This window comes from Caretta caretta, chromosome 20 (assembly GCF_965140235.1).
Source record: "Caretta caretta isolate rCarCar2 chromosome 20, rCarCar1.hap1, whole genome shotgun sequence".
In the NCBI taxonomy this organism is placed as follows: domain Eukaryota; kingdom Metazoa; phylum Chordata; order Testudines; family Cheloniidae; genus Caretta; species Caretta caretta.
Genome location: NC_134225.1, coordinates 10808716 through 10833412, shown reverse-complemented (window position 1 = coordinate 10833412; position 24697 = coordinate 10808716). Strand labels below are relative to the sequence as shown.

General features: G+C 54.0%; 1 protein-coding gene across 2 annotated transcripts in view; it reads right to left on the bottom strand.

Moving 5' to 3' along the window:
- Positions 1–23115, bottom strand: part of PDE1B (phosphodiesterase 1B) — a 64319-nt gene extending 41204 nt beyond the window's left edge. Inside the window, exon 1 of one of the 2 annotated variants that reach the window (XM_075121842.1) lies at positions 22970–23115. In XM_075121842.1, the coding sequence (XP_074977943.1) occupies positions 22970–23022 (53 nt within the window). In that variant the 5' untranslated portion in view covers positions 23023–23115. The remainder of the gene's footprint in view (positions 1–22969) is intronic. The other variant, XM_075121841.1, reaches the window with a different exon arrangement.
- Positions 23116–24697: the final 1582 nt, after the last annotated feature.

The following is a 24697-nucleotide window of genomic DNA, read 5'->3' as shown; positions in this document are numbered from 1 at the left end:
AAGACGTTTCCAAATGGACTCGTTCCCAGTAACCGGTGTTAGAGGTTTGGTGGTGGCAGCGAAAGTCCAAGGGCAAAAGGTAAAATAGTTTGTACCTTGGGGAAGTTTTAACCTAAGCTGGTAAAAGTAAGCTTAGGAGGTTTTCATGCAGGTCCCCACATCGGTACCCTAGAGTTCAGAGTGGGGAAGGAACCTTGACACCCCGTCTCCTCCCCTGAGCGTGCCACATTTCCACTCCTCCCGCTCCCTCCCAGAATGTGCTAACGCTGCCAAACAGCTGTTTGGTGGTGGCTGGGCAGGAAACGCTGGGAGGTAGGCGGAGGAGTGGGGACACAGCGCATTCAGAGGAGGGAAAGGAGGCAGAGGAGGTGGGGCAAGGTGTGAGGGGAGCTTGGCTGCTGGTGGGTGCAGAGCACCCACTAATTTTTCCCCATGGATGCGCCAGTCCCGGAGCACCCATGAAGTCAGGTGCCTATGCTTTCCCTCCCCTCTTCCCATTTTTTGTAACTAGCTCCATGTTTTTATTCACTAAAGGTATTGTAATTTTATTTGTGGAATTAGGACCACACATTATCACAACTGCAATGGGTCCATTAAAGGCACTCTCCTGAAGCCCAAATACAAATCCATAGAGCACAACCACAGAAATGCACCCCTGTCCAGATACCTATATAAATAAATCTGTAGAAACTGACTCCCACACCTACATGCAGATACACACATGTACTCATGTGTACACATCTAGCATGCACTAACACGTATACTTCCACATTATTTATTATGACAATTGTTGTTTAGTGCCTAGAGACCCCAACTAAGATCAGGGCTCCAGGGTGGTAGGGTGGTAGGTGCTGGACATACACATAAAAAGAGAGAGTCTGCAACAAAGAGTTTATAATGTAGCTAGACAAAGGTGGGGAGAAATGTATGATACATTGGCTCTTCTGCAATTACTAGTCAACAACATTCACCTTTTAAGAAATAATACATTTCTTTTAGAGTTCCCTTCTCTTTTAAAAACTTGTTATGAAAAAATACACATATATTTTATGTCATAATTTTTTTGTGCACAAGCCAGCAAAAGGAATAACAATTGAAGAGTTAGTCTTCAAATTTTATTCACACAGGCATACACACATGTGGCAATACATGCACCTCCCTACACAAACAAGCACAGTCTCTTACACGCATACAGTGCGTGCATGCACAGACTTGCCTACGCAGAGATACCTTTTCATACACTTTTCCAGGGGCTGCCTAAATCAGTGCTTTTCAAACTTTTTTTCTGGTGACCCATTTGAGGAAAATTGTTGATGCCTGCAACCCAACAAAGCTGGGGATGAGGGGTTTGGGGTGTGGGAGGGGCTCAGGGCTGGGGCAGCGGGCTGGGGTGAGGGCTGAGGGTAGGGCTGGGGATGAGAGGTTTGGGGTGCAGGAGGGGGCTCTGGGTTTGGGGGGGCTCAGGGCTGGGGGTTGGGGTGCAGGAGGGGGTCAGGGCTCTGGGCTGGGGGTGCAGGCTGTGGGGTGGGGCCGGGGATGAGGGGTTTGGGCTGCAGGAGGAGGCTCCAGGGGCTGGGAGGGCTCAGGGCTGGGGCAGGGGATTGGGGCACGGGGTTGGGGCACAGGCTTACCTTGGGCAGATCCTGGTCAGCAGCGCAGCGGGGGTGCAGAGGCAGGCTTCCTGCCTGTCCCGGCACTGCGGACTGTGCTGCGCCCTGGAAGTAGCTAGCAGCAGGTCTGGCTCCTAGGCGGTGGTACGCAAGCGGCTCCGTGTGGCCAGGAACCAGCCAATGGGAGTGCAGAGCCCGTGCTCGGGGTGGGGGCAGCATGCGGAGCCCCCCTGCCTAGGAGCTGGACCTGCTGCTAGCTGCTTCCGGGGCGCAGTGCGGTGTCGGAACAGGTAGGGACTAGCACCGCTGACGAGACTTTTAACGGCCCGGTCGGCGATGCTGACCAGAGCCATTGCGACCCAATGTCTGACATTCCATGACCCAGTTCTGGGTCGCGACCCGCAGTTTGAAAACCACTGGCCTAAATCACCCAGCTGGGAAGGGAGGAGGGTGGGTTGGAGAGGAAAAGATGGGGGTGGGGGTGGGGGTGGAAGAGAGAGGATGGGGAGGGAAAGAGGCCAAGGATGAGAGCATGGTGGGGATGAGAGGAAGGAATGGGGGGGGAGGGTATGTGCGGTGGATGGGGATTCAGGGGAAGGCAGAAGGCTACAGGTGCATGAGGATGTGGGGGGCACAGGGGTGTATAGGGACATAATGGTAGTGCAGCAGTGTATGGAGGTGAATGGGGTGCAGAGGTGTGGTGTGAAGTACATGGGGGTGGTGGCTATGGGAGGTGGAGAGGATGGGTGGGAGAGTACTGTAAGGAGTACAGGGCTGAGATGGGTAGGTGTGAGGGGCAGGATGGGATGGGGAGGGATGTAATCACGGGAAATAGGGATGAGGGGGTGCGATGGGGAGGAAGCATGTGGTCGCGGACACCCCCCCCCAGCCCCTGGCAGCCCCTAAGGCTAGGAGCCGGACATGCCGGCTGCTTCCCGACCTGGGAGCCGCGTGGTCTGCGGTGCAGCGGCTAGCAGGGAGCCTGCCAGCCCCGCTGTCATGCGGCGAGAATCCGACATTCAACAGCCCAGTCAGCAGTGCTGACCAGAGCAGCCAGGATCCCTTTTGGACCGGGTATTCCAGTCCAAAGCCGGACACCTGGTCACCCTACTCCGCAGTCAGCCAGTCCATGTGATGGCCATTCCCGCACTGTGAACAGTCAGTGACCCAGCTGAAATATGTGTAGGTAAATTCCCATAGAGTGGAATCGCACGGGGGTGTGATGGGGGTGTTCTCCCCACACCACCCTGAAGGGGTAAAATGGCTTCGAATGGGCTGCTGACAGGATGTGCCACACCTGAGTGAGGTGTGGGCTGGCTATACAGCCCTGACTGGACCCGAGGCCCAGCTAGGCTTGTACAAAGCCAGGGAGAGGAGAGCAGAAGGGGGCTGCACAGACTCTCAGCGTGGAGAGAAAGGAGAAGGAAAGAGCCTAATGGAAACAGCAGCAAGGGTGAGACCGCAGGGGCTGGAGCTGCCAAATGTAGGGTCCTTAGCTGTAACCCACTGTAGGGGGCAGGCCTGGGTTTCCTTCCCGGCCACTGGGGGCTGGAACGGACTGGAGGGGTGGACTTTGTTTAGAAAGACTTTAACGGCCCAGAAGGGGGGAAACTCTAGTGATCTGCCAGCGGGCCAAGCCACGCAGAGGAAGTGCTGTAGCTCCTGGGGCACAGTGAGAGACTGGGACACGGGACGGAGAAGCCGCAAGACAAAGCATCAGACCAGTGGTGCGCTAATCCCTGGATGAGCCACAAGTGAAGCGACCCCAGTGACACCTGCGCAGAGGCCTGAATGTCACTTGAGCCCTCTGGGTTACGTGGTGCTAGGGCCGGATTTAGGGACCCAGGGGACCGCTTGGGGCGCTGGGCTTGGGGGGCGCTGGGTTTGGAGGCTGTTTTTGTTGTTAGCGTCAAAAGGGAAAATAGAATGTCTGAGATCAAGTTTCAGGTATTTCCTATGTGGATTCCTTTTCCACTAACCTGCTAGAATGTTCCAGACCTTTGTAGAATCTTGTGGAACCTTCCAGACTTTGAGAATGACATTTTCCTTGCTTTTATATGCTTATATATGGCATGAATAAGTACAGATTTACAGCTCCTAGTGTGCAAATCTTATATGACAGGGATCAATCATGCATGCGAATTGTGCATTAAAGTCATGAAATGGGCTACAAATGCAATAAGAAATAGGAGGGCGGGCGGGAGATGCTCCTTGCCTTGAGCACCATTTGGTCTAGGGCCGGCCCTGCCTGGAGCTGCCACCCACGGGAGGCCGGGGTCAGGTAACCCAAAATGAACAGAATCACGAGGATCCAGGTCTGCCCACAGAGAATTCACAAATGGGAGAAGTGTCCAGGTCTCAGGAACCTCCCCAGCTGCAGACTCCAGGGACAGAGGGCAGCCCTGCGCGGCTTAACCAGGGCGATTGGAATTAAACAAGCTCATAAAACAATTACAGGAGCAAAGAGATGGGCTGCTTAGTGTCAAATCATGTTACTGCTTCCCTGCCAGCCCACAGGCCCAGAGCAGGAAACTCTGCTGCCATCCAGACAGCATCGCAGGCTGCTCAGTGGGGAGAAATGTCCATTCATCAGAGATGTAAATGGAGCTAGAGATCCTCACTACCTCAATGGTCTGGGCTTAGAAACTGTGGCCATAGGCATCTCTGAAATGCCTCACAGAAAGCATGAGATTGCTATGGTGCATCTCACTCACCCCTGGAACATGGTAACTGCCATATGGGATCAGACCCCAGACTCCAGCTGGGCCACTCCAATGTCCTGACTCCAACAGGCCCTGCACCAGATGCTGCTGAGAAAGGTGTGAGGACCTCGCAGTGGCAGATGGAGGATAATCTGCCCCCTATTAAGGTTTCATCCTGGTCTCTAATAGCTAGCGATCAGCTGAAGCCCTAAAGCAAGAGGTTTAATTGCCCTTCCAGAATGTTTGTCGTCATTAATGATGATAACCTGGGATAGTTTTGTTATTCTAGAAATGTCTAATCCCTGTTTGAATCTTGCTAAGTTCTTGGCCTCATGACTTCCTGTGGCAGGGAGTTCCACAAGCTAGTTACATATGTGAAATGTGCACCATCTGCACTGTTTCCAACCCCTTCTCCAAACCCCTCTCTGCCACGATGCCTGCAAAAACCTTGACAACGGCTACGCAGCTGGTATGCTGTGACCACAGACTGTCATGCTGACCAGGATCCTCTCATTGCTCCCTTATGGTCCCTGTCTGCCTCTCTGTATTCACCTGTTGTGTCTTGTCTTAGACTGTAAACTCTTAAGAGGCAGGGGCCATGTCTGTCAGGTGGGGCAGGGCTCCTAGGTGCTACCATCATACAGATAACAAATAAGAACAATACCACAGAAGATGGCTAGATTGGGTACAGCTTTTGTCTCAGGTACTTGTGTTCACCTTGTGTCCAGCCCCGGAGCACCCATGGAGTCAGCACCGGTGCTTCATCGGTCTACTACAGTAGGAGAATTCAGCCCTACCTGAGATTCGCCAGTAGTGGACGCTGCAGGGTTAGACAGGGCTCAGAGCATCAGGCCACCATGATCAGAATACCTCTGCCCCATTTCAGAGCCTGTGGGGCTAGGTTTGTATGGAAGGGGATGTGTCTGAGCCGGCAGGGGTTGGGATGCAGAGGGGTGAGGGACCCTGTGGGATTCTGAGCCAGGATGGGGGGGCGAAGTGACAGGGGGGAGTGGAGTCAATAGGGGAATGAGGGTGGATGTGGGAGAGCTGGGGGGATGGTGGTGTAAGAGCTGAATTGGAGAGGGAAGGTTAGGAGTGAGCAGTGAAGGGGTGACAGCAGGGATCCATGTTCCCAGTACAAGCAAGTGTCCCAGTTTTCCTTTCTGAAGTGGGAGCCCCCTCTGCCCAGCTCCAATCAGCCTCCTGTGTCCTTCAGGCAAAACACTTCCCTTGACACACACAAACACACGCATGTGTGGCACCCTAGTTTTACAATATGAAAATGGAATCAACCTGAAGGAGGGGTAGCGGGGGGATCTAGCCACCTGCAGCCCCACCAGGCATCACTGACACTTGCCCACGGCCACATTCTCTGGCGCAATGCTGAATGTGGTTTGTCCAGGTCTGAGCTGGCAGCCTGACCGTGAGTCACTCAGGCGCGATTGCTGAGAAGTGTCCCGATGTTGCTGTGCACACCCAGCTAAGGCGCAGCTGAGCAGACTGGAGCAGGAATGCCATGCTCAGAACTCCATAGTTCACTTTGCCTAGGCCTGCCAGGAGACACCCTTCAGTATCAGCGCAGCACCTGACAGACACAGCCTGGCTGCTGTTGATAGATTCCCAGGCCAGAAAGAACCATTATGATCCCTAGTCTGACCTCCTCTATAGCACAGGCCAGAGAATAACCCCAAAATAATTCCTGGGGCCCAGCAGATCCTTTAGAAAAATATCCCATCTGGGTTTAAAAATTGCCAGTGATGGAGACTTCTCCACGGCCCTAGGTAAGCTGTGCCAATGGTTTATTTAGGCCTTTCCAATCTGAATTTGTGTCACTTCAACTTCTATATATTGGAATTGTGTTAAACCTTTTCTCGCTAGATTGAAGAGCCCATTATTACATATTGTTCCCCATGTAGGTACTCATAGACTGTAATCAGGTCACCCCTTAACCTTCTCTTTCTAAAACCAAATAGACTGAGCTCCTTGAGAGACGAGGTGCGGGAGGTAATATCTTTTATTGCACCAACTTTTGTTGGTGAGCCAAACTGCACAGAGCTCTTCTTCAAGGCTGGGAAACCTGCCCAGAGTGTCACAGCTAAATACAAGATGGAACAGGTTGTTTAGCACACGTAGTTAACACATATTTCAAGAGCTCATTCAAGGTGAAGTGGCCTGTTAACACCTCTCCACTCGGGATGTGGGAATATTAGTATAGATTGTTGTAATATGCCATAAATCCAGTGTCTCTAGTCAGTTCAGGATTTGTAGTGTCTAGCAAAGTAATGAATTTGCTCCCTGGCTCTTTTAGGGGACTGACTGAGGAACTTTCCTAGCTTTACTCCTCCAAGGCCAATGACAAACCCCTGGATCCAAACACCTCTGGGTGTGTGGACAGCCCACATCTGGAGTGAACCTTAATGGCGCTCTGTGTCTTCAAGGCAGTGTCTAATTCTTCCTGGATTAATCCTCTGAACATGCAGAGGGGAGCAAATATTAGTGGAGTTGTCAGCCAGGCGCCCATGCATGCGAGTAAACAACCTGGGCCAGCGAAGTCCCAGTGCTCACGGAGGAGGGGACGCGGGTGATGCTGCTTGAATGACCACATTTCAACTTGACAGCCCTGTGATCTAGACTCGCTGGCCTGAAAATATCCCTCGCAGGCTGTCAATGCAGCCTCCCCTCCTGGGCAATTTAAACAGCAACACTATAATCTTCCCCAACTATCTTTTCAATTAGCCACTTCTGAAGGTGGCTGCTGAGAGGCAAAGCGGAGGGAGAAGAAAAACATCAACAGCGTTCAAAGCCAGGAGCAAGGGCAAACTCAAGGAGATACTTTGCAAGAGAAGCCTCTTGTCTCTGAGATGCTCCTGCTGGAGGACCTGCCCCACGCCCCAGCTGCTTGCCCACCAAGGATCCATGTAGTCAGCCCTCCAACTCTGCTCATGCTACAGCTGCAGTTCTGAGACATTTCTGGGCTCACGGGAAGCACTCAGCAATTCTAACCCCAGGGGATTTCTCATGAGTGGAAGCTTGGCATCACTCTCTGAGCTGGCCAAACCTTGGACAGTCCATTTCATGGGAAATTTCAACACTTCGAAGTTTGCCTTCATTCCATTTCGGACCCAGCCCAAATATTTGCAGCATTTCCCACGAAACAGAAATTCACAGGTTTTGTTGTAGAAAATTTTTTGTTTTGACACTTTTTTTCATGGAAAATGTCATCAGATTCAATACGATTTTGTGAAAACTGGTGGGTTCATCACGGCAGCGTTTCCTTATGGAAAACTGTCTCAACAACATGTTTCCAGTGCAGCTAGTCAGCTGAGCTGCCCACGTGGGGCCCAATGTCCCAAGATACATAGGTGCCTCAAGATGCAGAGAGGTGCCTTATCAAAATGCCTAGGTGAGTTGGGTGCTTGACTCCCAATGACTTTCTAGGGGACTTAGGTACCTAACTAGCTCAGAAGCATTTGAAGAAACGTTAAGTGCCTAAGCTGTATCTTTATTCCCATTCCCTGACTGGACACACACTAATCTTTCTTATTAAGATCAGCGGTGAGCTGGAGCAGGTTCGCACTGATTCGCTAGAACCAGTTGTTAAATTTAGAAGCCTCTTTAGAACTGGTTGTTCCGCGAGGAACAACCGGTTCTAAAAGGGTTTCTAAATTTAACCGGACAAAAGTGACGCCTTAGGCGCCTACTCCATGGGTGCTCCAGCCCTGGAGCACCCCAGGGGAAAACCTCACCTCTGCTCTGCCTCCTCCCCTGAATGCGCTGCCCCGCTCTGCTTCTCCGCCCCCCACCCCAGTGTTCCCGCGAATCAGCTGTTCGCGCGGGAAGCTGGGGCAGGCTGAGAAGCAAGCCGCGGCTTCCTGCTCAGGCCCAGGGAGGCGGAGGTGAGCTGAGGTAGGGGGGCGCGAGGATGGCCACCCACGCCGCAGCAGGTAACCTGGGTGGGGGCGCGCAGGGGGCTCCCGCCCCAGCTCACCTCCGCCACCCTCAGCCTGAGTGGGAAGCCGCCACCTGCTTCTCAGCCCTCCCCTGCTTTCCGACGAACAGCTGATTCGCGGGAAGCTGGGGGAAGGCGGGGGGTGGAGAAGCAGAGCGGGGCGGTGCGTTCAGGGGAGGAGGCAGAGCAGAGGTGAGGTGAGCTGGGGCCGGGCACGGGGCGGGGAGCTGCTGCTAGGTGCTCTGCACCCACCAAATTTTCCCCGTGGGTGCTCCAGCCCCAGAGCACCCAGGGAGTCAGCGCCTAAGGCACCACTTTTGATGTGATCAGTGGGGGACTGGCCGCTCCCCCTGCTCCCCCCCAGCTATGCTCCCCCGCCCCTAGGAGCCAGAGGGACCTGCCAGATGCTTCCTGGGAGCTGCCCCAGGTAAGCACCTCCGGGACTCCCCACCTCGCCCCCCGGCAAGTGCCTCTGGCTCATAGGGGTCGGGTGGGCACCCACTACGGTGGCCCACGAGACCCTCCTGCCCAGTTCTGGGGGCAGTCAGGGGACAGGGAAGGGGGGTGGATGGGGCAGGGGTCCTGGGGGGGCATCAAGGAATGCGGGGGGGTTGGATGGGGCAGGAGTCCCGGGGGGCAGGGGTGGGCAACGACCCCCTCATGGGGTGAGGAGGGAACCCGTTGTTAAGATTTTGGCAGCTCATCACTGATTAAGATCACTTTCCATCCTAAAAGCCCTGCCCCAGATCAGGGCCCTGTCACACCAGGAACTGCACAGACCCAGTGAAAGACAGTCCCTGCCTCAGAGAGACAAAGCAAAGCAGAGGACAGATTATTGTCCCCATTTTACACCTGAGGCACAAGAAGATTACGTGACTCACTCGAGCTGCCTCCTGCAGAGCTGGGATTTGAACCCAGCCCAGCGCTTTAACGCTCCCTCTCTGAGCTGCTCTTATCCAGGATTACGTTTTTGTTGTTGGTAAATGGATCTCATGGTGACATTAATCTGCTCTTGGCTCTGGGCCCAAAACGGGCTTTCACTGACATTCGTAAAATTGGGGGCGTTCCCAGGTAGGGAATGAAAAGGGGGCCTGGATACAGGGGGAGTAAAGTTCTATTGCAAACTTGTTTGCGAATCACTTTTCCTGCCATTCATCTTGGCTACCCAGTAGCCCTAGCGCTGGGTTCTTGACCACTGGTACGGATTCCACCGCACCACAGGACTGAACCTGTGACTGTCTGTAGAGGTTGCACAGGCCTCTGCCATGGAGCCAAAGCAGAGCTCCTTTAGCTGGCTCACGTGAGGCAGCCAGAGACATACCATGGAGCCCTTGGGATTCTTAGGATCTGACACTTGTCAAGTCTCTTGTGTTACAAACTTTTCTATAAGGACTCTTGAGATTAATGGAATTTACCAGGCAAGAGGCTTGTGGGTTTAGTGGTTCAAGTGCTGGCTTGAGTGTCTGGACTCCTGGGTTCTCTTTGCAGCTCCAACACAGTGTCGGTGTGGCCGCACAGACAAGTCTCTGTGCCTCAGTTTCCTCAGGTGTAAAATAAGGGTGGAGATCCTCACCCACTGCACAAGGGTGGGGGGAGGAAGGATAGCTCGTGTGCTACAGCCCTACAGAGTGACTCTCCGCAGTTTAGAACTGCCCCAAGGCCTCTGTACCTTGCCACACTCCATGCTCCTCTCTAGCCATCTAGGACTGGCCCCCTCGCTCTGTGTCGACAAAAACCAGCAGAGGGCGGCACAAGCCATCCCTCTGCAGACTGTGGAACAGTGCCCCCCCGCACTTACAGACTCACTGTTGCTTCCCAAATCTCAGGTGTAAATAATCACCCCTTTCCTCCCACGGCCTGCACTCATTGTGCATCTCTGATTCTGCTCTCACCCAGCAAAGCATGGGGAGAGTCAATCTGCAGGGGACAGACTCTAAAAAACAGACCCCCATTGTGTGGTATGAGCATGCCTCCTCCTGGGAGTCCACTGGCATTCTGGAGGAAACGGGCCTCCTAAGGGTTAAATCTGAACTCCCCCCCCCTCCCCACCTCCCTATCCCCAACAGTTGCTGCAGCAACTCACTCTGTGGATGGTGGGTTTGACTTCCCAGGGTTACGATCTTCCCTCCCACACACAGAATCTCCGGTTTAACCATTGCAATTTGTGCCGGTATCTTTCCAATGCTGAGTGGGAGCCACCTCTTTCACTGCACCCCCCCACCCACACACACACTCCCCACCCTTGCTGCTCCCCCCTCCCCCCCACGCCTCCTCTTTGCTGATGGATCCAGATCCACTAGCTCTCGCTTTGCAGGAGCAGCTGAACACACATTCACTTGGAGCGAGTTTTGCTCCTCAACATACAGCGTTTTCTCCATTTTCTCCTCCGCTGCTCCCTGCCAGGCCCCAGACCCCACCAATTCCAGCCACAGCTTTCAATCTCCGCCCAGCATTGATGGGAGCCATTGGGTGATCGTAACCCTGGGTTTGGAAAATGGCTGCGGCCTACCTGGAGCTAAGAATCCAGACAGCCAGCCCCTCCAATCCCCAGGGAGCCTTGGACAAAGTCTTGCCACTTGGCTTGGCAGGGCGGCGGGGCGGGATGCAGATTGCGGAAGCAGGCTGGAGTGAGATTTCACCCCCAGTTGTGTGGAAGGACAGCCCTGATTCAGCTCAGTGCATCTCCATGAACATTTGCACCACTCTGGGCTAGCCAGCTGGGCTATTGGTATTTGACCCCAAGGGACCATTTCAGTCATGCAGACAGGGGTGCTGGAACAATCTGTATAGTGGGGGATCTTAGAGCCATTGAACCAAACTATAAACCCGGTATATAATGGAAACCACTTCAAGACAGGTGTGGCAACACCCCCAGCACCCCTAGTTCCAGCACCTATGCATGCAGAAGGGCTGTGCCCGACCTACCCTGGTCCTGTACCACTACAGTCCCGCAGCCCTCTGGACATTATTATTTAGTCATTGTATTGCAGCAGGGTGACAAAGAGGGAATTTTCTGTAATATCTGTAGGATTCCTATGCATGCCTTGGTTTCCCTCTAGAAACCTCAGTGGAGATTTGCGCCCTATTATGCTGGGCGCTGCCCCACACAGCTTGCTGTCCACACAGCCCACAGAGCAGTAGAAAGCCAGGACCATAACCCATAGGGTGACCATGCGTCCCGTTTTGGCCGGGACAGTCCCTTTTTTAAGCCTTGTCCCAGTCGTCCTGACTTTTGGGCAAAACCGGGCGTTTGTGTGTTCGTCAGTTGGGAAGAGCAAATCGGACAAATGCCCAGTTTTGCCAAAAAAGGTGGATGTGACCCCTAGTGGGGTGCAGATCAACTTGAGGGGGGCAGCGGCAATGCCAGCCCCACATGGGAGGGAGGGCTCAGGAGAGTGGCTCAGGCTGGGCTGGCCCCACTGGTGGCAGGGGGCTCGGGCCTCCCTGTACGCGGGGAGGAGGGGCTTGGGCTGGCCTTGTACAGGTAAGCAGCTTGGGGCTCGGGCCACCTCGCACACGGGGAAGAGAGGAGGGCCTCAGGCTGGCCCCAGGCGGGCGTGGGGGAGGGGACTTCGGACCAGCACCCTGAGGACAGGAGGCAGGGAGGGCTCAGGCTGGACCTGCACAGAAGAACGGGGAGAGGGGCCTTGGGCCAGCCCCCTGTGCAGGGTCCCATTTTCCCTTTGGGAAAATATGGTCACCCTAATAATCCCCCATGTTACCAGTGGGGAACTGACCCCCAAAGAGATTAACAACCATAGCGTCCCAGGTGCTCAGCCCCTCGCAGTACTCTTGTAACCCATACACCTCCTGGGTGTGGTGTTCTGTCCCATCGAGTGGCAGGGAGACCACTTAGAGAGAGAGATAAGATGAGTCTGCTCTACAGCCCTCGCTAACAGCCAGGGGGCTTTTAGCTCATGCAGCAGAGACTCATGCTTTAAGCTCCAGAGGCCCCAGATTTGATCCCGCCTGCCGACGACCCGGGTTTTTCAGTGTTACACTCTCAGTGCAGGGGACTCCTCCATAAGCTCAGACACTTGAAAGTCCAACCCCTCGTGATGCCCCCGGCTCACACAGGTCAGGCTCCCCAAGCCCCTCAGCACTTTGACAGCTCTGCCCTGCCAAGTCCCTGGGGGCTGGTTCCCTGGGCCTCAGGCTGGAAGAGTTCTGCCCTGATAGTGACCCTGCCCCCCTGTCTGGTTCTGGTGGACTGCCCGGGCCCAGCTGGAAGGATGCCTGCATGTTTCCAAGTGTTATTCCCATGCCCTGCGATTGAGGTGCTGGCTCAGTATGAATCCCCTTCCTGCGGCAACCAGGGTCCAGCCAAGGCCCAGGGACCGTTTGTTTCCCTGAGATATTGATGTTCTCATTGATTGTGACACATAGCACTGGCACCAATGGCTAGTTGTGGTTCAGAGAGCGAAACGAAATCGGCAAAGATCAGGTGTTAATACAGGCTCAGCGCGCCTGCAGTTGGGCTAATGGTCCATGGAGCAAGCCGAGACCCAGCTCCAACCTGGCAGCCGCTACATATGGGGTAGGGGACGAGACCGCAAGGCTCAGAGACATGGCAGGGTGGGGGGGATAGGGGCAAGATGTTGCCAGGGGATGTGAGGGCCAGAGTACAGCCAGGAGATGCCATAGGTCCTAGGGCTGTGAGACACTGGGGCCTGGGGAGAATGCAGCACTAAGACACCTTAGGGCCGGGGCATGTGGGCTGAGACGCTGGGGGGTCAGGGAGGACTGTGAGGCACTGAGATTCCTGGGTTGGGGAGGGAAGTGTGAGAAGTCAGAGCTCGGGGTGGCCGAGTCTGACCCCTGTCACACAGAGTCATGCTAAGGCCCAGCAGGCGCATACTGGCGCACCCAGAGGCACATATCAGAGCCTGCCCAGGGCAGGAGCACGCATATCCCCTCTGGGATCTGCGGAGACTTAGAGAACTAATGATGGCAAATACCGCTCCAGTATTCCTGCATGTGCCTGAGCCACTCCCCACTCCCCCAGGAATTATGTAATTATGCAGATTAAGTTTTTCTCCCCACTTTGCATAACAAATGCTCGGTTGGTGCTGCAGGGCACTAAGGAGATACTACAGGGCACTTGTTTCCCTTCCAAGAGCCAGTGAGAGAATGATGGCAGTGTCCACCCTCCCAGCCCACCCTGCGCACCCAAATCATGTGATCATCCCCCTTCAAGCCACTCCAGAAATCATTAACCACACGCTTACAGAGATAACAGAGCATGACAAGGGAGCTCTTATCAATTAGCACAGAACAGGGAATGTGGACTAGTGGATACAGCAGCAGGGCTGGGAGTCAGCACTCTAGTGCTCTATTCCTCGGCTCTAGGAGAGGAGTGGCCGGGTTCTAGTGGTTGGATCAGGGGCTGGGAGTCAGGACTCCTGGGTTCTTTCTTTGGCTCTGGGCGGGAAGTGGGGTCTAATGGTTAGAACAGGGGGGCTTGGAGTCAGGATTGCAGGGCTCAGTCTCTTGCAGACTCACTCCAAAGTCAATGGATTAGAAAACCAAACCCCCTGAGAACCGTATGAATCTTCTTGCCTAACCAAGAGCACTCAATGAGTCAGTGGCAGGGCCAAGAACAGAACCCAGGAGTCCTGGCACCATGGTCACTAGTTATCATTGTCCTGCAGTCCCTAAACATCCGCAAGGCTACCACCAAGGAGCCACAAGGCAGGTATACAGCTCCCCTGGGCAATACCCCTGGCGGAGAGAGCACCTATGCCCGGCAAAGAGCTGGCTCCACCGTTCCCATGAAACCAGCATCAGGGGTCCTTCAGGACGGAGGACACATGGTTTATGGATCAACAGCCGAACTGATCAAGCACAAGATGGGGTACCAGCTGCTGACTGCCACAGACCATCAGATCACACTAGGGAACAGGATGACTGGCTCCTTAAGCACCTATCTATAATGTGTAGGGAACATAGAATCATAGAATCATAGAATATAAGGGTTGGAAGGGACCCCAGAAGGTCATCTAGTCCAACCCCCTGCTCGAAGCAGGACCAATTCCCAGTTAAATCATCCCAGCCAGGGCTTTGTCAAGCCTGACCTTAAAAACCTCTAAGGAAGGAGATTCTACCACCTCCCTAGGTAAGCTTTGTTATCTCAGGGCCCTTCGATCTTAGTGGCACATGCTGCAGATCTCATGCTGCCCAGTATTAAAACACCCTCCGAATTGCTAAACATTATAGATGACAATTTCCTAACTCACCAAGTGTTCCAATCAACATGGGAGAACTCTATGCTAGACCACATCTTAACAGCTAAAGAGGAACTGACCACAGAACTAAACATAAGTGGTAGCTTAGGTACAAGCGATTGTGACTTGATAATGTTGGTTATGTGCGAACAAGTTAAAGTCCAGACCAGTGATACACACACTTGGTGCTTGAAAAGAGCCAGTTTCACATAGCTGAAACACAATTATGAGCCAAATCAGCTGGGAGGAAGAATTTAATTAGAAAAAATGAGATGGATAATTGGGAATTGTTAAGCACATTTTACTAGACGCCCTAAAAGCCACAATCCTACAGTCAAGGAAGAAGACTGCACTGGTAATTAATCTTGGAACAGCTTCCCAAGGGCTGTGGTGGATTCTCCATCATCGGCAATTTTCAAATCAGTGGGCTGTGGGTCTGGTCTGGTTCACATCAGGGCAGTTCTGTGGCCTGTGTCACACAGGAGGGCAGAGTAGAAATGATCCCAATGGTCCCTGCTAGCCTTGGAATTGCTGAGTGGCAGGCAGCCCCTTTCAGCCTGGGGCTCGCATTTGACCCTGCTTTAACAGATGGGGCTACCGAAGCACAGAGTGTTGAGGGGACTCACCCATGAGAGCGGTTGGCAGAGACTGGCATAGGGCCCCTCTCTCTCTTTCCCTCTGCCTGGCTTTGGTCCCTCATCCACACTGCATTCTCTGGCAGCTGTCAGGAATATCAACTGCTAAGTCAGGCCACCAGTCATTAGATTCCCCACAACAACCTGTGAATCCTGGCAGCTAATGGCCAGCTCGGGGAGCCGAGGGCCCCAGGGTTCACCTGTGGATGAAAGCAGCAAGAGGGAAGCTACTTGCTCTGGTGGTGTTTCCAATCCAGCATCAGAGTGAATTGCCACAGCCTGGATCCAGGCTGGGGTGCTCAGCAGCAGGGCAGCAGGGGGAGAATGGAGGGCTAACTGAGAGGGGGTGCGGGGGAGCAGAGAGGGCACAGGCAGGTCGATGGCTCAGGGCATGGGAATGAGGCATTGATTATTATTTATATTCCAGCGATGTCTCGTACCCAGCCAGGAGGGGTCCCTGCACAGACATGGCACCAAGAGCAGAGGCCCCCAGAGCAGGACCCCATCTCTCACCCATGTGCTCAGACCCAGAATTGACAGAACCTTGTGTCCCCCAAGGTCACTGGGTAAAGACCATTGCTCCAAGGGGGTGGGCTGGGAGTTGAGCGACAGCCTAACGACACAGACATTCCTCCAGATTGCTCCAGGATGGCGCTCGGTGATGGTCCGTGAGTGAGGGTCAAACCCCACTTTCCTGGGCAGGGCTGTTGTCTGGGATGCAGCACCACAGGCTGCTCTTGGGCATGGCCTGACTTATGCTGCCACCACGCTAACGTAGCATGTGAGAGTTCAGAACTGGACACAGCCAGCAAAGCTGTGGGGGATGCTGGCTCCTGCCCTGCCAGAGACAGACATACCCCTCTGCCCCACTGGGGCACCGGCACAGCTGTGGCAGGGTTCTTGGCCCCTCGCCAGCCTGCTCTGCCCCTTGCTGTACCTGTAAGATCAGCCATCCCCATGTACCAGCGCTCAGCTCATCCACACAGCTCTACTGCAATCCCCATTAGCCGTCCTGGCCACTGGGTCCGGGAGGCAGCACGCAGGTCCTTGGAGAGGCTATGGCCCCAGCCCTGTGAAGCAGATGACTGGGGGCTCACCCAGGACCCTACCTGGCAATGGACAGAAGTTCCTGGGAACCACATGGGATAAGATGCTGCAGCCCGGTCGCTGGGGCTGGGGCAGGGTTTGTATCCAGGGGGCAGTGCCCCAGCTCCAGGTAGGCAGCACACTCCAGCCAGGGGACACTGGGGAGTTAGAGCTGAGGACTCATCCTCAGGACTGGGCTCCAAGGGAGGAGCAGTCCCCAAGAGCCAGTGTGAGGCAGCCAGGCCAGGGCTGGGGGACTGAAGCTAGCTGTGAGGTTTCATATATGCATAGATTCCAAGACCCTTTGGTCTGACTTCCTCTACAGCACCTGCCCCCAAAACAACTCCTGGAACGGAGCTGTTAGAAAAACATCCCATTTTGGTTTAAAGATTGTCAGTGATGAAGAATCCACCACAACCTGTGGGAAGTTGTTCCAATGGCTAATCACCCTCACTGTTAAAAATGTACACCTTACTCCCAGTCTGAATTTGTCTAGCTTCAACTTCCAGCCACTGGATCACGTCATAACTTTCTCTGCTAGACTGAAGAGCTCTTTATTAAATATTTGTTCCCATGTAGGTACCTATAAACTGTGACCAAGTCATCCCTTAACCTTCTCTTTGTTAAGCTAAATAGATTGAGCTCCTTGCATCTAATCACGATAAGGCAGGTTTTCTAGTCCTTTAATCATTCTCATGTCTCTTCTCTGAACCCTCCAATTGATCAACATCCTTCGTGAATTGTGGGCACCAGAACTGGCCACAGGATTCCAGAAATGGTGGCACCAGGGCCAAAGACAGAGGTCAAATAACCTCTCTGCTCCTGCTCGAGATTCCCATGTTTATACTTCCCAGGATCGCGTTAGCCCCTTTGGCCACAGTGTCATACTGGGAGCTCATGTTCACCTGATTATCCACCCAACCCCCAAATCTTTTTCAGAGTTGCTGCTTCCCAGGATGGAGAACCCCATCCTGTAAATACGGCCTATAGTTTTTGTTCCCAGACATACACATTTACATTCAGCTGTATTAGAACACAGATTGTTTGCGCCCAGCTTACCAGCTGATCCAGATCACTCTGAATCAGTGACCTGTCCTCTTCTTTCTTTTCCACTCCCCCAATCTTTGGGTCATTGGCACTGTCCTGAGCACCATCAACTCCTCCTGGAGCCCCAGGGGCTGAGAGTGGCTTGTAATGTGAGCACAGGTTTCCCTCCCATTGCAAACCTCCCACCCTCAGTGGTTTCATCCTGAGTCAGAATGTTTCCATGGGCTGCTGGGTTCCCTTGTGGCTGCTGGGCCATAGGAGAGGGTTGGGGCTGTGATAGGTCCCTCCTACATTGCCGGTGTCACAAGCAACAACAACCCTCCGGAGAGAGGAAACAGCACTGATATGAAACCAGCTTGGATTCCTAGTTACCTTTCCCAGTTTAAAACCTCTCTGTCCTGAAGCAGACAGCCTAATGTTATTATTATTTGCATTACAGCAACACTGAGAGGCTGCAGTTGAATTCAAGGCCCTGATGCACCGGGGGCTGCACAGCCAGACAGTTCACAGTCTAAGTAAGCAAGACAGATGGCCAGTGGGGAAATGAAGGATGATTAGGGCCATCTTACATGCAGGGAGCTGACGCCCAAAGAGATGTGCTTGTTTCCTGATCACACAAGAAGCTGTTGGTAGAGCAAGGGATTGAATCCTGACCCCTGGCATTGCAATACCTTAACCACTAAGCCATCCTTCCTCTCTCAAAGAGCACCCTGCAGGGGCCTTGTCGGCTGATGGCTCAGCTTTTATCCATTTCACCAACGTGATTGTGCCGACTTCAGTAGTGCTATGCCAGATTTACCCCATCGTAAATGAGAGAAGAGTCTTCCCAGCGTGTTCAATGGAGCTTGTAACTCATGGTTGGCCCTAGCCGGGGCTGTGTCCTGTGGGCAAGTGAGAGACTCCAGCCCCACACCCACTCCCAGCAGCTCATGCTTCAAAGCTCAGCATGATCCAACTCTGATCCTGGGGGTCTTCAGAGCTCTATGACTCTCAGAGCATTCTGGGAGCTGGGCTGGCTGGAAGGGAGGTGGACATGGGGCGACAGGCTGAGAGAGGAGTGCGGCCCAGAATCTTTGGTGCATGCGTCCTCCTGTGCTGAAGGCCAAGGCTACAAGCGTCACTTCATGCACGCCTCTGCCTAGGAGCCGGACCTGCTGCTGGCTGCTTCTGGGGCGCAGCGCGGTCCGTGGTGCCAGGACAGGTGGGAAGCCTGCCTCTGCACCCCAGCTGCGCCACTGACCGGGAGCCGCCAGCAGTAAGCCGCCATGCATTCTGGGGTTTTTTTCCCACCTTCTTCTGAAGCATCTGGGATTGGCCACCGCTGGAGACAGGGCACTGGAACCATGGTCTGAGGTGGCACAGAGAATCCTTTGTCTTAGGTGCTTAATTGGTAACTTTGCTCACATGCTCAGAGTCCAACTGATCGTCAGGTTTTGGGTCAGGAAGGACTTTTTCCTCCAGGTCAGACTGGCAGGGACCTTGGGTTTTCTTCAACTTCTCTGCAGCACATAGAGCAGGGATCACCTGTTGGGACCCGCACTGCTTATCCCATTTAATCAATTCCCTCCATTGAAGGGCCTGGGTCACTGATGGCACCTCGATCTGTCCTGATCTCTGCCTTTGGCTCACAACAGTTTAGTCTCCAAGGACTGAGATGCTTTTGTCTAACCCATCACTGGGCTCAGTACAAGCATATGTAGATGCCGGTGGTGGCCTACAGCAGGTCAGTCTCTACTCTAGATGATCTAATGGTCCTTTTTGGCCTTACACACTATGAAATCTATGGAATCTTTCCCTAGTTCTTGTATTTTCACAGAGCATTTCAGTTCCCCTTTTCAGTCACTTCTGTCCCCTGCACATCTTCTTTCTCACTGAGTTCAGAGAAGATGCTGCATTCTGGAGTAAAGAATTCCTCTGCCCAGCCCAGCCCTACCCAGTACTCCACTCCCATCTCACATACCCTCGGCCTTCTCTGCCAGGAACAAGTCCTTCCCTGGGAAGGGAAAGGTCACAGCAGCTCCCACTCCTGGTGTACCCTGCGCTCTCGCTCCCCCTCCCAAGTCTCATGGCTGCAGACAGCACAAATGCTGGGATTAGCATTGACATGACATTACACTGCTGCTCTGCAGATTGATGGCCCAGCGCAGTGGCGCTAATGGGGCCATTTCAGAACACGGCAGAGAAACAGAAATCTCTTGCTTGAAACACTCTCAACAAGGATTAGAAGAAAAACAGTGCACAGACGACAATGGCATCTAGAGAAATCCATTGCAGGGGGCCTGATCCTCCCCAGCTTTGCACTGCTCTGGGGCCTGATTCTCTGTGACATGCCCTGCACTGGAAGCATTAGAGGGCACTGGAAAGGGCGCAAATGGCCACTGAGAATCCCCCCTCTCTGGTGTGTAGCTTGTTCAAGAGCTCTGTGCCAGCCCTGCTCCTAGCCACCCCACCTTGAGTCCCCCAGTCCCTGTGGCATGGCTGTTCTCTGTTTCCCCCATCCAATGTGGGGGAGGGTGCAACGGCACAGGGAACATAGTATAAGAGAGCAGCCTTGAGGCAGCTCTGACTTACACCAGGATCAGGACAGGCCTCCTGCTGCCCCAGAATACAGGGCTCTGAAACCAACTTCTCTTTTGGCCTTTGGCAACTCCTTTCCCTGATTGTGCCTCAGTTTCCCCACTGCAAATGGCCCTAATGCCAACCTTGCTCTCAGGAGCGCTGCTAATACTCTTTGCAGCTGGTGAGTCCCTGTTATGTTTCTGTGCCCTCCTGAGGAGCCCAGAGTACTGTCTGGCTCAGGCAGGGCCCGGTCTGACTGCGGGTGTAGGGTGACCAGATGTCCCAATATTAAGGGTTTTGTCTTATATAGGCAACTATACACTTCCTCCCCTCCCCCTGAAAATAAAAGTGCCCTGATTTTTCACACTTTCTATCTGGTCAGCCTGTCCAGGTGTGTGTAATGGGTGGGCAGCATTGCCCTGCGTATGGCAGGGACTTTGCCTCTGGATCTGATTCAGTGCCAGCGCCCACGCAGCAGGCTCCTTCCCCCCCCCTGCACCCCCCAATTGAAAGGAAGTGGAGAGCAGGGGAGTATGATGGGCTGGGCTGATTTTCATAGGTTTGTAGACGTGAAGGCCAGAGGGACTGATGGCTCAGCTTGTTTGACCTCCTGGATAGCCCAGGCCAGAAAACGTCACCCAGTTACCTCCATATTGAGCCCAGAAACTGTAGTTAGACCAAAATAATATCAGGCTCCCTTGGGTTGGGTTTGTTTGCTTGCACAAACAAAGCACTTTGATTAATTCCAGGGAAGCCCGAGTGGGCTGGACACAGGGATGTGCAGGCCCCAAAGGCTGGCACAAGAGCCTCAACGGGGGGTCCAACCTGCCTTCTGGATGTCCAGGGGAGAATGGCTATTGACCCCCTGCCAGTGCTGGGCCCAGAGAGGCTGCACAACCTGTTAGGCAAGAAAACGGGGAGGGCAGGCCCCTGACTAGGCCAGATAGAGGGGGGGATGGGGGGGGGCTATGCATTGAATTCTCCTGCTGGGCCCAGCTGGGATGGGACAAACCCACTCAGAGTGCTGGGCGAAAAGTTTCCATCACAAACCCAGCTCCGATGCCCCTCCCCTCGGCTAAGCCCCCTATGGGGCATTGGCCCGACAGCCAGAAGCTCAGGCCTACACCAAGCAGAAACCTCCTGCCTGCAGGGACATGGATGGACACGAGGTTCCCTGAACTGACCCCCTAAAGTCAGGCCCTCCCCGGAGCTCGGGCTGGCAAGGCCCAGCCAGTGATAAGGCCTAACTCTAGTCTAGCAAAGCTGTCCTTGCTCGTACAGCAGTGCTGGGTAGCTGTGCCTGCTCTGATGGGCTGGGCGCCAGGACTGTGACTGCCAGAGCCCCGAGAGATCTCTGCAAGAGCCAGTCCCCAGCCTCGGCCGAACCTGCTCCTGCTGGACCTGGCAGTGCAGGACTCTCGGCTGTTCATAAACTCAGCCCCAGTAGAGTCGGGGGAGGGCATCCTCGGACCCTAGCTAGATTGTAACGATAGTGCCCAGGACACCCTGGTGCCAGGTGCTGCACAAACACAGGACAGAGACAGCTGCTTCCCCAAGAACGCCGTGTACGACAAGACACACCAGGTGCAGACAGGCAGACGGGAGAATACAAGGGAACAATGACACAATACCATGCTGAAGACCAGGGGCCCACTCAGACCAAGTGGGCTGGGTTTTTCTTTGGGGGGAAGGAATGTTGGCCCCACCCTGTCCTCTGTACCCTCCATCAGCCACAGGTGCCCTCACAGACCCGTCAAAGTACTGCCTGCCGTCAATCTTAGGAGAGGGCTAGGCTGGGGGGAGCACAGAACTGGGAGACAGTGGGGGCAGGAGGTGTGGGATGCAGCAAGGGAGTATGGGTGGCGAGAGGGGGATAAGGCAGCAGGGTGGGGTTGCTGCCCCCCAGTCTGAGCTAGCAGAACCATACCATGCTGGCTGTGGCAGCCCCACAGGTCCTTCCAAATGGGAAACTCCCAGATCTCCTTTTCCCTCCACTGGGGGAAACGTCCCACAAATCCCACCCAGGTTCAGAGCCTCCTTTCAGCATGACTGGAGCTGATGACACTGGCCCAGGCTTTCAGCGTGTGCCCAACACCCCACTGCAGCTGGCCAGAGCATGCGAGGAGGCTTCCCCAGTGCAGCCCAGGCCTTGCAGCCAACTCTCTTGGGAACAAAAGGCCAGATCCTCATGGGCAGAACCCTGTGCCCCCCCGACCCTGATACGGGATTCTGTCCATACAGACCTAGCCACAGGATCTGGCCCTTCCTGAGTAAATGAGCTTGTTAAACTAGAGATCAGCACAGCAAAACTTCCCACCCCAAACCTTTGCCCTGCTGCTGCCTGGACTCAGCGTGTAACATGCACATTTGCTCTGTTTTGCGGGCTGGGGCAAAACTCTAACCCTAAAACAGATACTGTTTATTTTGCTCTTTGCCTAAGTTCTTAGCTCTGTTTGTTTTGCCCTGGTGCCTTTGTCAGTGAACGATTCTGTGATATCTTCCATGAGTCTTGTTCTCTCCCAAGGATTCCAATGCATTTTACGTGGGAGCCTGGACTCCCAGCTTCTACTCTGGATTTTTTGCCACCAGCCAGCTTGGTGACCTCAGGAAGGCCATGTTGCCTTTCTGCCGCTTCCCTGCACAATGGTGAGCACCCCTCTAACCTCCCTCTGCCAAGGCCTAGGCAGCCTCAGACATAAGGAGCAACAGAAGTGCAAAACAATAGCCCTGCCTCTGAAATGCAGGCACCTCTGCAATGGAACGCAGAAGCTGTTTAATAGCACACAGCAATGCTACCCAATGGGGTGGGTGGATGGAAAAAGTATGAGCAGGGAAAGAATGATGGGCAAGGCTCTGCTGTTACCAAGTGCCAGGCTCGTGGGCTGTTCACCTCCGGACTCTGACTGTCCTTCCCCAGTCTAGTGCTCCTGACACGGGCGCATCAAAGTAAGATGTAAAGCATGGTCAGCATGGTGCGCCGTCCCTCTAAATAACCCTTGGGAGCCAGTGCAGTCAAGGCATCGGTGCCTTGTGGAGCCCGCAGGCAGGGTTCAATCCCAGAAACAGCCCCCAAGTGTCCAGAAACACAGCGCTTGTGTTACTGGCAGACCAGAGCTAAGCTGGGAAAAGTCTGTGTGGGGAACTCCACACTTCTTACCTTAGGATAGGCCCCTTCAGATGGGCCCTCTGCACTGTCACAAACCATGCCATGGAGCACAAGTGCCAGCGAGTTGAGTGCCAGGACAAAGCGCCGGGGTTCTCCCTCCTGCAAATGGTGTCAATCCCAGGGGCGCCGGCCCACCCTCACCCCAGCACCATGGGTCGCTCACCACAGGCCCGGGCTGCAGGGAAGCTGTTTTCTTCAGAGGAACTAACTTTGGCAGCTGCAGCGGTGGCGTGGGAGTGTTGTGGCCAGGACGGCGGGAGGGTGGGGGCTCAGAGGGGTGTGATGAAGAAAATAACCCCACAGGAACTGTCAAGCTACTGTGGGGGAAGGTTTGCCGTAAAACAAGCAAACAGCCTGTAACCTCTGCCCAGTTCTGCCTCTGTGAGTTTACTCCATCCCCGCCCTTGGCTCTAGCCTTGTAAAGAATGATTTCCCAGCTATTCTTGGGAGGACCCATCTTCAGGGCATGCAAAGGGGACTGAGCAGCAGTACAGGCTGCTTGGGGGACAGCCTGTTGCTGTCCAGAAATCCAGAAACACCCTCCAACATGCAGTGGAACGGGTCCTGCAATAGATGCACCCCAGAAAGGAGCAGGAGGTGCCGTGTCCAGCTGGGAGTGCAGTGACCAACATCCCCAGGGTTTGGCTCAGGGAGCTGCAGCGATGCTCTCAAGAGACATCCCGGAGCTGAAGCCTCTCTCCAAAGTCCTCAGTTCATGCAGTTCCAGTCTGAGTTTGCAGGCGGTCTCCTCCGCTGTCCCTTTGGGAAGGCTGTGTACTGCGAGGGGGCAGGGCTAGGAGCGGCCCTGCTATTTTAGGCAAGTTGTGTGTGCATTTTAAAAAAAAAAAAGCAAAGCTCTCTCTTGCTCAGCAGTGTCAGGACTAAGGTCAGAAGCAAGGCTCCGGGGTTGGATTGGATGCTTTTTGCTCCTGATGGCCGGGTGCTGCCAGCCCAGTCACTGGGGGTGGGAAGCTGGGCTCTCGCCCCTCCGGTGCGTCACTTGAGTTGGTTACTAGGAAGACTATTTTCAAAAGCACCCACTGATGTAGGCTCCTAAATCCCATTGTCAAAAGTGATGTGGACACTTGGGCTCCTGAGTTACAGGGACTCTTAGTGTGATTTTAGCCCCAGAGTTCCTGAGTCACTTTGGAAAATGGGACTTAGGTTCCTAAGTCACCCAGATGAAAATGTAAGATGAGACTCTAGCAGTCTCTCCTCCCCACCCCCATCAAAAGTCACTGATGGCCGTGGGTCTGCCCAGATGGCACTCACAAGAGCATTTGCAGGGGAGCCACATGGGTGTGAACAGTGCATTTAAACTTCTGTTACTCCCTGAATCTCTAGGCTTTGCATGTCAGGGGGCTAGGACTCAGCCACATGAATGATGGGAATCTAAACCACAAGCCAGTCTGGGGATCTCTAAGGAAACTCCGCAGACCATTTGCTTCTGCTGGTGATGGTGAACAACCACTTTCTGCACTGCCTCTTCACTGCAAGGGGCCAAAACTTGGGTAAAGTAGACGGCCCCAGGTCATAGATTCACAGATCAGCAGGGACCATTCTGATAATCTAGTCTGACTTCCTGTGTAACTCAGGCCAGAGAATGTCCCCCAAGATCATTCCTAGAGCAGATCTATTAGAAAAACATCCAGTCTTGATTTAAAAATTATTGATGATGGAGAATCCACCATGACCCTTGGAAAGTTGTTCCAATGGTTA